The following is a 16,085-nucleotide window of genomic DNA, read 5'->3' as shown; positions in this document are numbered from 1 at the left end:
GTACTACTTATTCTTCAGAGGCGGCTGGCAGAGATTTATATTCGGGAAATTATTCGGTTGCATGGATGTCCCGGTTTCCATTATTATCAGATCGGACTCAGTTTACCTTCTCAGTTAGGCAGAACGGCGTTCAGCGAGAGTTGAGAGGTACTCAGCTACAGTTGAGCACAGGCCTTTCACCCTCAACGGCCCAGGATGGTACTCATGTGCGACGAGCGCACCATCTCAAATATTAGAGGGATATGCTACGCGCCTATGTTATTGATTTTGTAGGGTCATGGGGATCGGTTTCTCTACCCGCTTGCAGAGTTTGCCCTAACACACAAAAGCTATCAGTCATCAGATGCATATCAGATGGCAGCCATGATGCCTTGTATGGGAGACGGTGTAGATCTCCAGTTGGTTGTTTCTGAGGGCCGTTGAGGCTAGATTGTTGGGGACAGAGTTTTGGTTCAGGATGCATTGGAGAAGGTGAAGGTGATTCAGGAGAGACTCCGTAACAGCGCAGTCGAGGCAGAAGAGTTATGCGGACAGGAAAGTCCGAGATGTATCCTATATGATTGGTGAGAAGGTCTTGATGAAGGTTTCACCCACAAAGGGTGTTATGAGATTCGAAAAGAAAGGGAATTGAGTCCGCAGTTCATTGGGCCTTTGAGTACTTAGGAGGATTGGGGAGTGTGGCCTATGAGCTTGCTCTTGCCACCCAGCATTGTCGAGCGTTGCATCCAGTTTTTCATGTTTCTATGGCTCACGGATTAATGGAGACACCGCCGATGTTCTGGATTTCATACAGTTCTAGCTGAACTGAGAGGAAGTGATTATGCTTATGATTGTAGATGCAGCAGCCATGTTTGGATCGTCAGGTTTCGAAATGAGGTCAAAAGGATGTAGCTTCGGTGAAGGTGCATTGATGAGGGTCGGCCCGTGGAGGTCAGCTACCTGATGACGAGCGGGAGATGTCGGAGCAGAAACGGCTGGCAGAGATTTATATTCGGGAAATTATTCGGTTGCATGGTGTCCCGGTTTCCATTATATCAGATCGGGGCACTCAGTTTACCTCTCAGTTTTGGCAGACGGTTCAGCGAGAGTTGGGTACTCAGCTACAGTTGAGCACAGCCTTTCACCCTCAGACGGATGGACAGTGCGAGCGCACCATTCAAATATTAGAGGATATGCTACGCGCCTATGTTATTGATTTTGTAGGGTCATGGGATCGGTTTCTACCGCTTGCAGAGTTTGCCTACAACAACAGCTATCAGTCCAGCATTCAGATGGCACCGTATGATGCCTTGTATGGGAGACGGTGTAGATCTCCAGTTGGTTGGTTCGAGCCCGGTGAGGCTAGATTGTTGGGGACAGATTTGGTTCAGGATGCATTGGAGAAGGTGAAGGTGATTCAGGAGAGACTCCGTACAGCGCAGTCGAGGCAGAAGAGTTATGCGGACAGGAAAGTCCGAGATGTATCCTATATGATTGGTGAGAAGGTCTTGATGAAGGTTTCACCCACAAAGGGTGTTATGAGATTCGAAAAGAAAGGGAAATTGAGTCCGCAGTTCATTGGGCCTTTTGAGGTACTTAGGAGGATTGGGGAGGTGGCCTATGAGCTTGCTTTGCCACCCAGCTTGTCGAGCGTGCATCCAGTTTTTCATGTTTCTATGCTCCGGAAGTATATTGGAGACCCGTCCTATGTTCTGGATTTCAATACAGTTCAGCTGGAGGGTGATTTGACTTATGATGTAGAGCCAGCAGCCATTTTGGATCGTCAGGTTCGGAAATTGAGGTCAAAGGATGTAGCTTCGGTGAAGGTGCAGTGGAGAGGTCGGCCCGTGGAGGTCGCTACCTGGGAGACCGAGCGGGAGATGCGGAGCAGATACCCTCACCTATTTGAGGCTTCAGGTATGTTTCTTGACTCGCTCGAGGACGAGCGTTTGTTTAGTTTGGGGAGGATGTGACGACCTGACCCGTCGTCACGTGAGCTACCGCCCCGTTTCCCCCATTCTCTGCTTCTTTATGCTTCATTATCAGTGTTTTGTGTGAACGAGTTGGTTTGGATTGGTTTTAGAAGGAAATGAGACGCATGGTCTCTTTAAGGAAGGCTTGTTTTGGAAAAGTCAACCGGACGTTGACTTATGTGTTAGAGGGCTCGGATATGGATTCCGATGATTCGGTTATCTTTAGGGGATGATTTGTTACTTAGGAGTGTGATCGGAAGTGATTTTGGAGGTCCGGTGTAGAATTAGGCTTGAATTGGCGAAGTTAGTATTTTGGCGAATTCCGGTTGATAGGTGAGATTTTGATCCGAGGGTCGGAATGTAATTCTGAGAGTTTCTGTAGCTTCGTTAGGTGATTTGGGATGTGTGTGCAAAATTTCAGTATATTTGGAGATGATTTGGGTAGGTTTTTGATCGAATGCGTATTTCGGAAGTTTTTAAAGAACTTAGGCTTGAATTCGATGTGAAATGATGGTTTTAGTGTTGTTTGAGGTGTTTCAAAGATTGGAACAAGTTCGAATGATGTTATAGGGGGTGTTGGTGTTTTTGGTTGAGGTCCCGGGTGCCTCGGGGTGATTTCGGATGGTTAACGGGAAGTTTTGGCTTTGGAAATCTAAGAAATTGCAGCTGCTTCTGGTATTTTCGCTTCTGCGGAATTGAGACCGCAGAAACGAGACCGCAGAAACGGTACCGCAGAAGCGAGGGGAGAGCCGCAGAAGCGGCAGGGACCGCAGGTGCGGAATTGGTGACCGCATCTGCGGAGTCGCAGACGCGACAAAATGACCGCAGATGCAGATTTTGGATATTTAATGGGATCCGCAAATGCAGAGCTTGGTCCGCAGAAGCGGAAGCCGCAGATGCGGGAATTCGACCGCAGAAGCGGCGTGTTGACCGCAAAAGCGGGAGTCGCAGAAGCGACATTATGACCGCAGATGAGGTAATGTCTGGGCAGAGCCATTTAATTCCATCTTCGCGAATTTTGAAGGGTTTCATATTTTTAACTCGGACTTGGAGGATTGTGGGCGATTTTGAAGAGGGATTTCAAGGGGTTTTGATAAGGTATGGATTCTTGGACTTAAAACACGATTTTATGCTGTAAATACATGGATTAGAGCTGAAAACTCAAGTAATTAATGGGCAAAAATGGTGGTTTAGGGCTTGAAACTTAAGAGAGCAAAAATTGGGATTTGTGGGGTCATTTGGACTCCGATTTTGGTAATCTTTATATGTGTAGACTCGTGGCGGGATAAGGAACCCGTTGATGTAAAGTTTTCTGATTTTCGAGAAGTGGGCCCGGGGCTCGGGTTTTGCTAATTTCGAGATTTTTGATATTTTTCGATTGGGTATTGTTTCATTGGCATATTGTGACGTATTCGTTGTGGTTTTGGTCAGATTCGACGTGCGAGGAGGTCGATTTGAGAGGCAAGGGCATAGCGAACTAGGATTTTGGCCGGCTTGAGATGAGTAATAGATGTAAATGATGTCCTGAGAGTTTGAAACCCCGGATTTGCACATCGTAGTGCTATATTGAGGTGACTTGCACGCCGGATAGCGAGCGTGGGGTAGAGCACCGTTGGGGATTTTGACTTGGTCCGTCCCGATAGATGAATTTACAGCGTATTTGACTGAATATCACTTGTTATCATTGTAATTTGAGCTGATTACTATATTTTGGGCCTCGCGCCCACTGACTGGATCCTTCAGGGATTGCTATTACTGGTTTCTTACCATTTTTACATATAATTGAACTCAGCCCTAGTATTTAATACACTTTTGCAAACTCAGCCACTTTTTCTCAAACTTGAAACTTAAATAATATTTCTAATGAAGTTTGGGCTGAATATTTATATATTATTGTGCCCAAGGGGCTTATGTGATTCTGGACTGAGTACGGGATCGGGCTGCGCGCCGCAGCGGTGTTATATTGATATTGATATGAGGCCGAGGGCCTAGTTGATGCCACGAGATGGCTTTATATTGCGCTTGGGCCGTAAGGGGCCCCTCCCGGAGTCTGCACACCCCCAGTGAGTGCCGTCGACGATAAATAAATGGAGCGCGCTGCACGCCGCAACGGGTACTTGAGAGTACCAGACTATGTGTTGCATTTCACATTGACTGTCATTTATTTGCTTATCTGTTGCAGTATTTCCATAATTGTTTCCATTGGTTACTGACTTTATACTACTTGGTTTAAATTACTGCATTTATAGATTGCTTTGTGCCTATTCAGGATTCCTTATTCTCAGCCTTTATTTATGTTTATTACTCACTGGGTCGGAGTACTCACATTATTCCCTGCACCATGCGTGCAGATCCAGGTGCATCTAAGGCTGAGTGAGGACTTCTCTGCCGAGCGGCTTGTCCGGGAGTATCAAGGTAGCGGCATGACGTCCGCAGTCCTGATCTTCCCTTCTATCTTATTGTTTTATTTTCGTATTTCTTTAGAACGACATGTAGTAGGTTGATACTCATGTATTAGAGGCTCAGACTCGTGACACCGGATTCTTCGGGCTGTGTAGTAGTATTGATATTTGGGATTTCCGCATGTTTTAACTCTATTTTAGTATTATGACTTAGTAATTTATCTGTGTTAATTAATTCATGAACTGGATAAAAAATGGTAAGGTTATTAAATTGGTCGGGCTTGCCTAGCAGTATGTTGGGCGCCATCACGACCGGGGTGGGGTCGTGACAAGAAACCTCGTGCAAACAAAAATAACAGCACGGTAGAAATCTCGTGCAAACAATAACAATAGCACGGCAAAAACCTCGTGCAAATAACCAATTAATCACCTCAACAATAACACGAAAGCCAAGACATAACAACTAAATCAAATGAAATTTCACAACTTACACCTTGTCTCAATAGAAACCATGGCCTTTGCAAGAACTCAACACCAAACTCAACAGCAAGATTTTTCAAGGATAGCAACTTCAAGTAAAGAATTCCACAGTTAAATAATGGATACAAAATCAAGAAAACAAGTGATTCAACTAAACATGTAGTACAAGTTGCAAATAGGAGATAAGGCAAGTAGACATGTGAAACTAGGCTAAACATGATGACTATAACATGCTAAAGTAACTAAATTAAGGCATGAAAAAGAAATTACGTAGCTAAAACTGGAATTCCAATATTTAGCCGTGTACGCACTCGTCACCTTGCGTACACAGCCTTTATATATCACAATTTATCACAACAGTACCAAATCCTAAGGGGAATTTCTCCCACACAAGGTTAGACAAGTCACTTACCTCAAACCACGCCAAATCAATCAATTAGAATGCCTTTCCTTCGATTTTTCAACTCCGAACGGCTCCAATCTAGCCAAAATAATTTCATACTATAAATATAACTATAGGATACTAATTTAAATAATGAAATAATGATCTTAGCAAAGAAAAAAAAAATCGACCCAAAAAGTCTACCCGAGCCGGCATCTCGGAACCCAACAAAAATTATAAAATTCGAACACCCATTCGATATCGAGTCCAACCATACAAGAATTACACAAATATGATACCAAAATCTCGCTCAAATTCCCAAAATTCGGCCTAAGAAGTTTCCTCCATCCTCCCTTCCCCCCCCCCCCCCCACTTTTCAACCCAAATCCCTAATTAAATGAAGAAATCAATGATAGATTAGTAGAATTTAATCAAAAACGAGTTGAGAACTCTTACCCAACAACCCCTCTGAAAATCCCTCGAAAATTCGCCTTTGTGTAATATGAAATAAATCCTCGATTTTGAAACTTAGGTCTGCTGCCCAGTTATTTACACTACGTGATCGCGAAAATTCCTTCGCGATCACGAAGAACAAAATTACCAACAGCTTAAAACCTTATACGCGAATCGGAACACTGGTCGCGAACGCGGAGAGAACTTTTCCAAAGCCACGCGATCGCGTGCACACCTTCGCGACCTAAAGCATCCACCTGCCCAGGTGCCTTCTTCCTTCACTACGAACGCGGCAATTGCCATGCGTTCGCGATTCACTGGCCTCTCAAGATTCGCGATCGCGTATGCCTTTACGCGATCGCGTATACCTTCACGCGATCGCATAGAACAAAACCACAACTGCCAGTCACAAGGCTTCACAATCGCGTAAGAGGAAACCAGAACCGAAGAGAACCAAATTTTCTACAATTCCACAATGATCCGAAATGCGCCGAACAAGGTCTGAATTACACCCGAGGCACCCGGGACCCCGTCCAAATATACCAACAAGTTCCAAAACACCTAACGGACCTACTTGAGGCCAAAACCCACATCAAACAACATGTATTCAACGAATCGCAACCCAAATTCAAGCTTAAGCAACTATGAACTTCCAAATTCCGGAACCGACACTGATTCATACCAAAATAACTCCAATTGACACCAAATTTTGCACACAAGTCATATTTGATATATCGGACCTATTCCAAATCCCAGAATCGAGATCTGGCTCTGATATTGATAAAGTCAACTCCCGATCAAACTTTCCAAAATCCTCCAACTTTTCAACTTTCGCCAACTCACGCTGAAACGACCTACGGACCTCCAAATCAATGACCGGACACGCTCCTAAGACCAAAATCACCATACGGGGCTATTGGAACTGTCAAAATTCCATTCCGAAGTCGTCTTCACACAATTCAAACTACGGTCAACTCCTACGACTTAAACTTCTATTTTAGGGACTATATGTCCCATTTCACTCCGAAACCAAACCAAACACCCTAGCAAGTCACGTAACCATAAAATGAAATAGTGGAAGCAATAAATAGGGGATCGGGACTAATACACTCAAAACGACCGGCCGGGTCGTTACATCTGGATATCAAAAAAGTAGAAGAAAAAAGTTACTATGAGAAATTTGCACTACCGTGCCGCATAGGGCTCCGCGAGGCGCGGTGCGGCAGTGCAGCCGGAGAAACTCTATCATAAACAAGCCTCTGAAAATACCCATTGGCGCGGCGCATGGGGCGTCGCGGGGCACACCGCACCTGTACAATTTTCTTAGAGTAATTTCCCACTTCGGCTTGGAAAGGGTAGTTCCATCCGGACCCGCCTCTACATGGTATAAGTACACCAAAAATACATTTTCAAGGGACTTTGACCTACGAGAGATTTGAAAAGCAACTAAGGCAAGAAGACACAAGAATTCATCAAGATTTCAACCAACAGTAGGTGCAATATGGGAGTTTGTATCGAATCATTAACATTGATATTTTCTATGTCTTTAAACCTTCTTGAGATGACTTTTTCCATTGCTATGAAGTAGTTTTCCCTTAGGGTATTAACAAACATGGTGTATTGATAAAATGATTATGGATTCGATTGTTGACAAATGCTTGAATCAATTGATGGGGTTTTGAATTGTATTGTGAAGTTGTTTATTATTCTGCTTAATTGAAAGAGGAACTTTATATTGAATTTCTTTACATCTTATGCTCTAATTTAAATTCGTGATTCAACTAGGTAATCGAAAGAGCCTTTTGAATTATTAATCGAACTAGAAAATAGGGAAATATTCGTGAAAAGTTACCCTTTAGACTAAAACCATCATTATGTTCATAGCAAGTATTCACAGTGCTTCAATTGGATTATTTCTGGGAATTAACGTTTAATCGAAAAAGAAACCTTAACTTCAGCATCCGGTGAATTCGCGAGAATCAACACTATTATAGAGTGAACTACTTTAAAAATTGGATCCTGAGTCAAGAATCTTGCACCTGTCTAGTCAATTACCCTTATTTCTCTTACTGATATTTTTGTGTTGCTCAACTCTTGTCTTCCGTGCTCAATTGATAATTGCTTAAATTTTAGTAGTTAATTGTAGTTGATAAACATTCAAATCAATGTTAATTTTCCTAGATAGCAATTAGCTAAAGATTATTCGAACATTGTTTAAATCAAATACCTATGGAGACGATAATTAAACTATACTATCTTTGACTAGCGAGCAATAATTTCATGTTGTTTTTGTGCGCGTCACTAGTGGATGCAACAGATTCTCTTACGAACACTTTCAATTCAGATGTACAATAATTAGCGTAAACACTTGAATAGCGTAATAAGTAGCCATTGCGCAAAGGAAATGATCCCATTCTACTCCAAGAAATATGTTACACAAAAATGATCTCTTGTCTTCCTAAGATCTTCCTTCGTGAACCCTTTCTCTTGCCTTCTTTGCCTGCATAGTCCATTCGCCAAATTTTATAAGAAAAGAACCGAGGAAACTATGAAAAGACTTTCAGAAAAGTAAAAAGAATGTACCTGTTTTTCCCAGTCTGTGAAACCTGTAACAATAGACAGAACGATGGATTGTATAGCACAACCAACCACTATTCCAATCCAAAGCCCCTTTGCTTTCAAATGTACAACAAATCCCAACACCACTGCTAAAGGGATTGCTATCACATAAAATACCACTAGATTTATATATGCCCCAATATGCTGCCACCCACTTCCCCTTGCTATACCTGTTTTTCGTAAGAAAAAATAATCTTAGTCCAAGTGCAAAATCTTTTTTTGGAAAACATAATATCATGCGAGTTAATTACCACTAAAACTGAAATAAAATTTTACACAGTGGATTTTCATTTTTTGTTTACTTTTTGATATGGAATTGACAGTGGCAAAGCTGGTGATGTGGAGAGTGATGTGTCCAACATTCCGGTCGTTCGTATTTTCTGAGTATTCATTATTTAATGTTACAAAAAATAGCTTTATCACTTTATTGTTATAGTAGGTAAATTTCAGTGACCATAACGGCTAGATGCCTGGAAACTAACCAGTGATGACTATTTGTAAGCTGTCTGTGACAATGGACAGGCAAAGAAAAGGAGTCATTGCAGCTATATAATGCACCACTTGCTTCTCATTGCTGAATGCTTTTCCCAATACATGTCTGCTCCCGAACAGACTTGTATTGAACACTAGTGTCTCTATGACTGTAAGAAACATTATTACCTGAACTGCCATTCGAGCCTTTTGAGGATTCCCAGCTCCCAATTCATTTGAAACACGAGTACTTTAAAATAAAATCAAGACAACAAGAGAACTGGAGTAAGATTATTTCGTATGAGTTTTTGCTACTGATGGACATGTTTGATACTTATAGAGTCAAACCTTGCAGCAGCTCCAAAGCCATATGGTATACTGAAGTGTAATTGAGAAATTGTTATGCTGTGTGTGAACAAAATGAGATACTGTATTAGAAACATTTCTATTGAAATAATTCTCCCAAAGTTCACCAATATTGAATAGGCGTTGTGAATTAGAATACGGTACCATATTGACATCACTGATGTCTCGAGCTTTGGATTTGGTAAAAGGCCTGATACCAAAGCAAGCACCTCAAATGACCACCATTTTAGGCTACAATAAGTTGAACCATAATGAAAAATAAGAGTCATTGAGGTAACAACAAACAAACAAATAAATAAAAAAATACTTCATCCAATTGATCATTCATTCAGGATCATTCAGGAAGATGAATATTTACCAGACCATCACAGCAGAAGGGACAGCCAAACGGAAGAATTGTCTAATACCAAGGAAGGCTTCCACGGAGAAAGGCGCTCGAGTTTTCCCACAGGAGCTTGAAAGTTTGACATAAGATGCAAGAAATAGGACATACAACCAAGAGGATATACTGAAGGCTATAGCAGCTCCTATGTTTCCTAGCTCCAACTTAAATATCAAAGCCCAGCTTATGGGCAAGTGGAAGCATAGAACAGCAAAGGAAGATAAAAGCATTGGGAAAATCAAACTCTGCGCTTGCAAGTATCTAGTTAGTGGTTTAGAAATTGCACCACCAAAAAGAGCAGGGATTACCCATAATGAATACTTACGCGCTTCCACTGAGATTGAATGATCTTGTCCCGTCAATATTAGCAATTTGTCCATGAAGCACCACAACACACAGATTGGTATGCATACAAGAAACAGAGAAATTGTAGCAGTGTAGGTATATGTACTGAGTTTATGGTATTGTTGAGCTCCGTATGCTTGTCCACATAGTGTCTCCATACCACCAACCAGCCCTGTCTGTTCCAAGTTCACAAACCTCAGTAAATCATTACTATTTTTATGGATGAACATTTTATATATAAAAAAAAAAAAGACTTTGGACCCAGAGGCGGACCCAGTATTTTAACGCGAGGGCACCAGTATTCTACTCAGCCAGTGCCCCCGAAAGGCTTTTAGTGTGTAGGGTGTCAACTTATTTAAATTAACCATTTTCAAGGTATACATATACATACATATATATATATATATATATATATATATATATATATATATATATATACATACATATACATACATATATATATATATATATACATATACATACATATATATATATATATATATATATATATATATATATATATAAGATTTCGGTCGAAGTTAACTCAACCCAAAAATTAGTTCATGATGCGGGTACAAAATCATAAAAAGAGGCAACAGTCTATTCCATTGGGATTCTAACACCTCCGCCCTCCCTCCCATCCAGGCCTGGACATTTGGAGCGTAAACGACATAGCATGAGGGACCGACAACGGGTAAACCAAGAATTGGAATGATTCTGCCTTTGATAAGAAAATGAATTTTGGTTGTAACTCAACTCCAAAAGTTCATGAGGTCAGCATATACAGACACAATAGCACATTCCCTCAACGTGAGACACTAATGCATATGGAACATTAATATGTAGAGAGCACTTACAAGCAGGCTGAAACCAGTGACATTAGTTAAAGAAGTGGCGATGGCAACACTAGACAACGCTAACTCTCCAAGATGTCCCACCATCATGACTGATACAACTTGCAACAAGTACTGAAACACTGTGACCGCTACCATTGGAGCCATAAAACGACTCGTCTTCTTCAGTTCTTGAGACACAGCATCCCAATTTATCTGCCATTTCTTTTCTTTCAAGCTCTGTGGCAACTCCTCTACCATGATAGTTCTACTTGTTGTCACTTCCAACAGACGAAGAACCAATGCACAATTACTACTAATTCTATGTTGTTCCTAACACGTGACAGAAAGATGCTTGCTTATTTGTTGGATACTTGTTAAAAATATTATCTCGGGGTCACCTTTTTTGCCATTATTTATATATGTTATCTGCTATACAGTTTTAGCTGTATTAGCAAATTCCCATTTTGTCTTTTGTTCGATCTGGACTATTTAAAGGCTCCCACTTGTATGACCTGCAAGAAACCATCTTTCAAAGGCCAATATATGTTGTTTTCACCATTAAATTATAAGGATTCTAACCACTTGGATAGGTATAAGAATTAGTTAACTATATTTTGTATATTGCTACCCCCAACGTGCACTTTTTCAAGGTTTTTTATGTCCTTGTTGCCTGTTTGTTTGCTTGTCTTTTTCAAGGTTTTTCTTTCTTTGTTGGCTTGTTGCACCCATTTTTGCGTTAAAACACAGACACCAAAGTTGAATTATCTACTTTTATATTAATGGAATATGAAATAAATTGCATTCTTCATTTCTTCTTACAGAGAAGATCATATAATCCAAATTGTATGTCAAAAGAATATATGGAGAAAACTTTCTTTACTCTCTATGGGCAAATTATCAATTTGTAATTCACCTCCTTTAGACATGGAATTGTGTTCCCACCAAATTCACTCCTTGGAACCTTGAACAGCTCCCTGTTTTTCTTGGTAATAATTTCACGCTTGCCTTTTAAGTGCTATTATTCTAACACTACGCCTTTTATCTTATTATATTTTTTAAAAGGAATCTGGATGAAAATCAACCAATTACAAGTCCATCTCTCATACCTCAAACATCTGGATGCGATTGGAATTTACACAACAAGTTGAGGACTAAATTCCGAATTTTGGGCCTACTTAGGAACCAAATTGAAGTTTTACTATAAATAATGAACTTATTAAGTATAGTATTCCCTCCGTTCCAATTTATGTTTGACTGGGCACAGAGTTTAAGAAAGAATGAAAACTTTTAGAATTTGTGGTCCTAAACAAGTCAAAAAGGGGCCAGAGTATTTGTGTGGTTATAAAAGTTTCTCATTAAGGGTAGAATTGTAAGTTTAAGCTAAATTGTTATCAAATCTAGAAAGGGATCATTCTTTTTGGAACGGACCAAAAAGGAAATAGGTTCACATAAATTGGAACAGAGACAGTATTTTTTTTAAAAATGCTTCTTTCTTTCATAAACTCTGCCTACAAAACTTAAAATTAGATCCAAAGGCTCTCACTATATTCCTTTTGCAGGCAGTGGCGAATGTACATTGATGGTCATTGGTAAGCACTCATTACTTTTGGAGTAATGAACTATTATTTATATAAAAAGCTAGTAATTCTTATAAATATATTACTTGAGCACCCGGTCGTAACAGTAATTTTCAGATAAATAATGTTTCAGCACCCATGACTTAAAAATTCTAGATCCGCCACTGTTTGCAGGAGCACCTTCATACATTGATTACTTTCTAAAATTTGGATAATATGAAGTATGGGATTTGCAGCTAATCAGATTTGAGTTTGTAATCAATAGCATAAAATAGAACCTAAGATCTTCCTTCGTGTATCCTTTCTCTTGCCTTCTTTGCCTGCACAGTCCATTCCCAAATTTTCAAATACTAGAAATACAGAAAAAAGAAAGGAGGAAACTGTGAAAAGACTAAGAAAAAAGGTATAAAAAAGAATGAACCTGCTTTTCCCAGTCTGTGAAACTTGTAACAATAGATAGAATGATGGTTTGTACAGAAGAACCAACCACTATTCCAATCCAAATACCCTTTGCTTTCAAATGTAGAACGAATCCTAACACCACTGCTAAGGGGATTGCTACCAAATAAAATGCCCCTAAATTTATATATGCCCCGATATGCTGCCACCCGCTTCCTCTTGCTATACCTGTATTTTTTTTTAACAAAAATATCTAAGTCGAAGTGCAGTACAAACTTTTTTCAGGAATATATCAGGGTTAATATTGCGTATGGACACTGAACTTTACCCGCCATGTTGGTGCTTTGCTAGTAAATATACACATCAAAAGATGGATGCTTGGAAACTAACCAGAGATGACTGCTTGTAAGCTATCTGTGATAATGGACAGACATAGAAAAGGAGTCATTTCAGCTATATAATCCACTACTTGCTTGTCATTGCTGAATGCTTTTCCCAATACACGCCTGCTTCCAAATAGACTTGTCCTTAATACTACTGTCTCTATGACTGCGAGAAACATTACCAACTGAACTGCCAGTCGAGCCTTTTGAGGCTTCCCAGCTCCCAATTCATTTGAAATACGAGTACTTCAAAATTAAGACAACAAGTAATGGAGTAAGATTTTGTATGAGTTTTCACTGATGAACATAGCCGATAGTTATTGAGTCAAACCTTGCAGCAGGGGCGGATCTACATGCTGATTTTGGGTGCTCAAGCACCCATTATCTTTGACAAGATTTAGTAAATTTATATAGGTAATTATAAAAATATTTATATAAATATTGATTGAGCACCCATAACTAAACTCTTTTTTCCTCTTCTTTCAAATTTTTTATAGTGAGCACCCACGACTTTAAAATCCTGGATCCGCCACTGCCTTGCAGCAGCTCCGAAGCCATATGGTACAGTGAAGTGTAATGTGGAAATTGTTAAGCTGCAAGAGTCGATATTAGACGCATTCCTATTGAAAATTATCCCGAATTCATGACCAATGTGAAATGGTTGTGGATTAGAGTATGGTACCATATTGACATCACTGATGTCTCAAGTGTTGGATTTGGTAAAAGGACTGAGAGCAAAGTAAGCACCTCAAGTGACCACCATTTTAGGCTACAATAAGAGTGTTGCCAGTCATATTGGAAAATAAGAGTCATTGAAATGAAAATACATAAATAAATAACTGCATCCAATAGATCATCAGGCATGAGGGATTCATTCAAGAAGACGAATATTTACCAAACCATCACAACAGAAGGGACAGCCAAACGGAAGAATTGTCCGATACCAAGGAATGCATCATGGAGAAAGGCGCTCCAGTCTTCTCACAGGAGCTTGAATATTTGACATAAAATGCAAGAAATAGTACATACAACCAAGAGGATACGCTGAAGGCGATAGCAGCTCCTATGTTTGCTAGCTCCAACTTAAATATGAAAGCCCAACTTATGGGCAAGTGGAAGCATAGAACAGCAAAGGAAGATAGAAGCATAGGAAGAATCAAGCTCTGTGTCTGCATGTATCTAACTAGTGGTTTAGAAATTGCACCACCAAATAAAGCAGGGATTACCCACATTGAATACTTATGCGCTTCCACTGAGATTGAGTGATCTTGTCCGATCAATATAAGCAATTTGTCCATGAAGAACCACAACACACATATTGGTATGCATACAAGAAGCAGAGAAATTATAGCAGTGTAGGTATATGTACTGAGCTTGTGATATTGCTGAGCTCCATAAGCTTGTCCACATAGTGTCTCCAAACCACCAACCTGCCCTGACTGTTTCATATTCACAAACCTCAGTCAATTAATATGATTTCATGCATGAAACGTCAAGAAAAATAGACCTTGAGACTAACTCAATCCGAAGAAATAGCTTATGAGGTAAGGATTATTCAAGACCACAAACAGACAAACAGTCCATTTCTTCAACCAATGTGAGACTACAACACCTGAACGCCTAGGCCTGAACATCTAGAATGTGGACGACATAATATGACCGACATTGTGTAAAATAATAACAGGGGTAGATCTTGCTGTGATACCATGTTAATAAGATAGACTCAATCCCAAAGATAGCTGGAGGACGATGGAGTTCATTTACATTTGGTTCAATTGAACCTAGTATTATTAAAACAAAGTATAGATATACATGTGAACAATTACTAAGATTTCATCAAATACTAAATTTTGAACCTATAATTTGTGTGATATACTATATTTAGTAGTAAGAATCGTAAAAGTTGAACCTGCCAACTTTAAATTCAGAATTAATTTGCCTATGAAGCACTCATGAGGTGAGTATTTGTCCAAAATCATATAAGGAGACAATAGCTTGTTTGCTCGACTCAAACAAACATGAGTAAAGAACAGTAAGATGCAGAGAGAGGAGTTACAAGTAGGCTGAAACCAGTGACATTAGTTAGAGAAGTGGCAATGGCAACGCTAGACAGGGCTAACTGTCCAAGATGTCCCACCATAACGATTGATACAAATTGCAAGAGGTACTGAAACACAGTGACTGCCACCATTGGAGCCATAATGCGACTCGTCTTCTTTAGTTCTTGAGATACAGCATCCCAATTTATCTGCCATTTCTTTTCTTTTAAGCTCTGTGGTAACTCCTCTGCCATGATAGTTATACTTGTTGTCACTTCCACAGACGATGCCCCTTATATATAATAGTATAGTATGCACATTTAGAAAGACGTACTTTAGCTGTGAGTATATGATATTGTTGTAGGACACAAAGATTTTTGCTTACTGACAGAATTGAAAAAGTTTTCTGTGTATATTGAATGAATGTAATATGTACAGTGCACCTATATAAATAAGAAAGAATGGAATCTATGTATAACTAACTTATTCACCTGTCGCTATTCTATTTGCTCTCTTATAACAAACTAACAAATATGGAATCAATATTTACAGCTAATAAAAAAAAGAAAAATTTTCATAAAGCACTATCTTTTAGTAGTAATTAGCCATCTATAGATACCATTTGCTTATTAAGGATTATAGATACCTTTTATGTGGTTATAAGATGTATTTGATGTATTTAAGCTATTGTATTCATGAATACAGTAGCAAAAATAGGCGTGAATCAGGGAAGTCCAGCTAATCAGTTGTTGTATTCGAGTGTATTCGACTGTATTCATAGAGTGAAACATGGGATTACAGCTGGACAGATTATTGTATTCGACTGTATTCGAGGCGTGAAATAGGGGATTACACTGTTTTTAAAACGGAAAGTGAATCAATTAACATAATAGACTCCTAATATAACTCAACAAACTCAATTATAACACACAAATTTTGTATTTTCAGTTATAAAAAAGATTCTCAACCGAAAAATACCCCAAAAACATAGCAATCTTC

The 16,085-nt window shown here is 39.6% G+C and overlaps 1 protein-coding gene and 1 pseudogene across 1 annotated transcript; both read right to left on the bottom strand.

Annotated features, from left to right (window-relative positions):
* Nucleotides 1-7,974: 7,974 nt before the first annotated feature.
* Nucleotides 7,975-11,104, bottom strand: LOC109208594 (protein DETOXIFICATION 3-like). The gene is made up of 7 exons (XM_019371724.1): nt 10,710-11,104; nt 9,484-10,028; nt 9,270-9,356; nt 9,108-9,164; nt 8,771-9,009; nt 8,253-8,458; nt 7,975-8,169 (listed from the first exon to the last, which is right to left on the bottom strand). The coding sequence occupies exons 1-7, from the start codon at nt 10,944-10,946 to the stop codon at nt 8,128-8,130; spliced, it is 1,413 nt and encodes a 470-aa protein (XP_019227269.1). The 5' UTR covers nt 10,947-11,104; the 3' UTR covers nt 7,975-8,127.
* A 1,075-nt stretch (nt 11,105-12,179) lies between these two features.
* LOC109208599 lies at nt 12,180-15,456 on the bottom strand (annotated as a pseudogene).
* Between the last annotated feature and the right edge of the window lie 629 nt (nt 15,457-16,085).

The sequence above is a fragment of the Nicotiana attenuata genome, unplaced genomic scaffold (genome assembly GCF_001879085.1).
Source record: "Nicotiana attenuata strain UT unplaced genomic scaffold, NIATTr2, whole genome shotgun sequence".
NCBI classification, from domain to species: Eukaryota; Viridiplantae; Streptophyta; class Magnoliopsida; order Solanales; family Solanaceae; genus Nicotiana; species Nicotiana attenuata.
The sequence above is the reverse complement of the archived record's forward strand: the minus strand, read 5'-3'. Positions and strand labels throughout refer to the sequence as shown.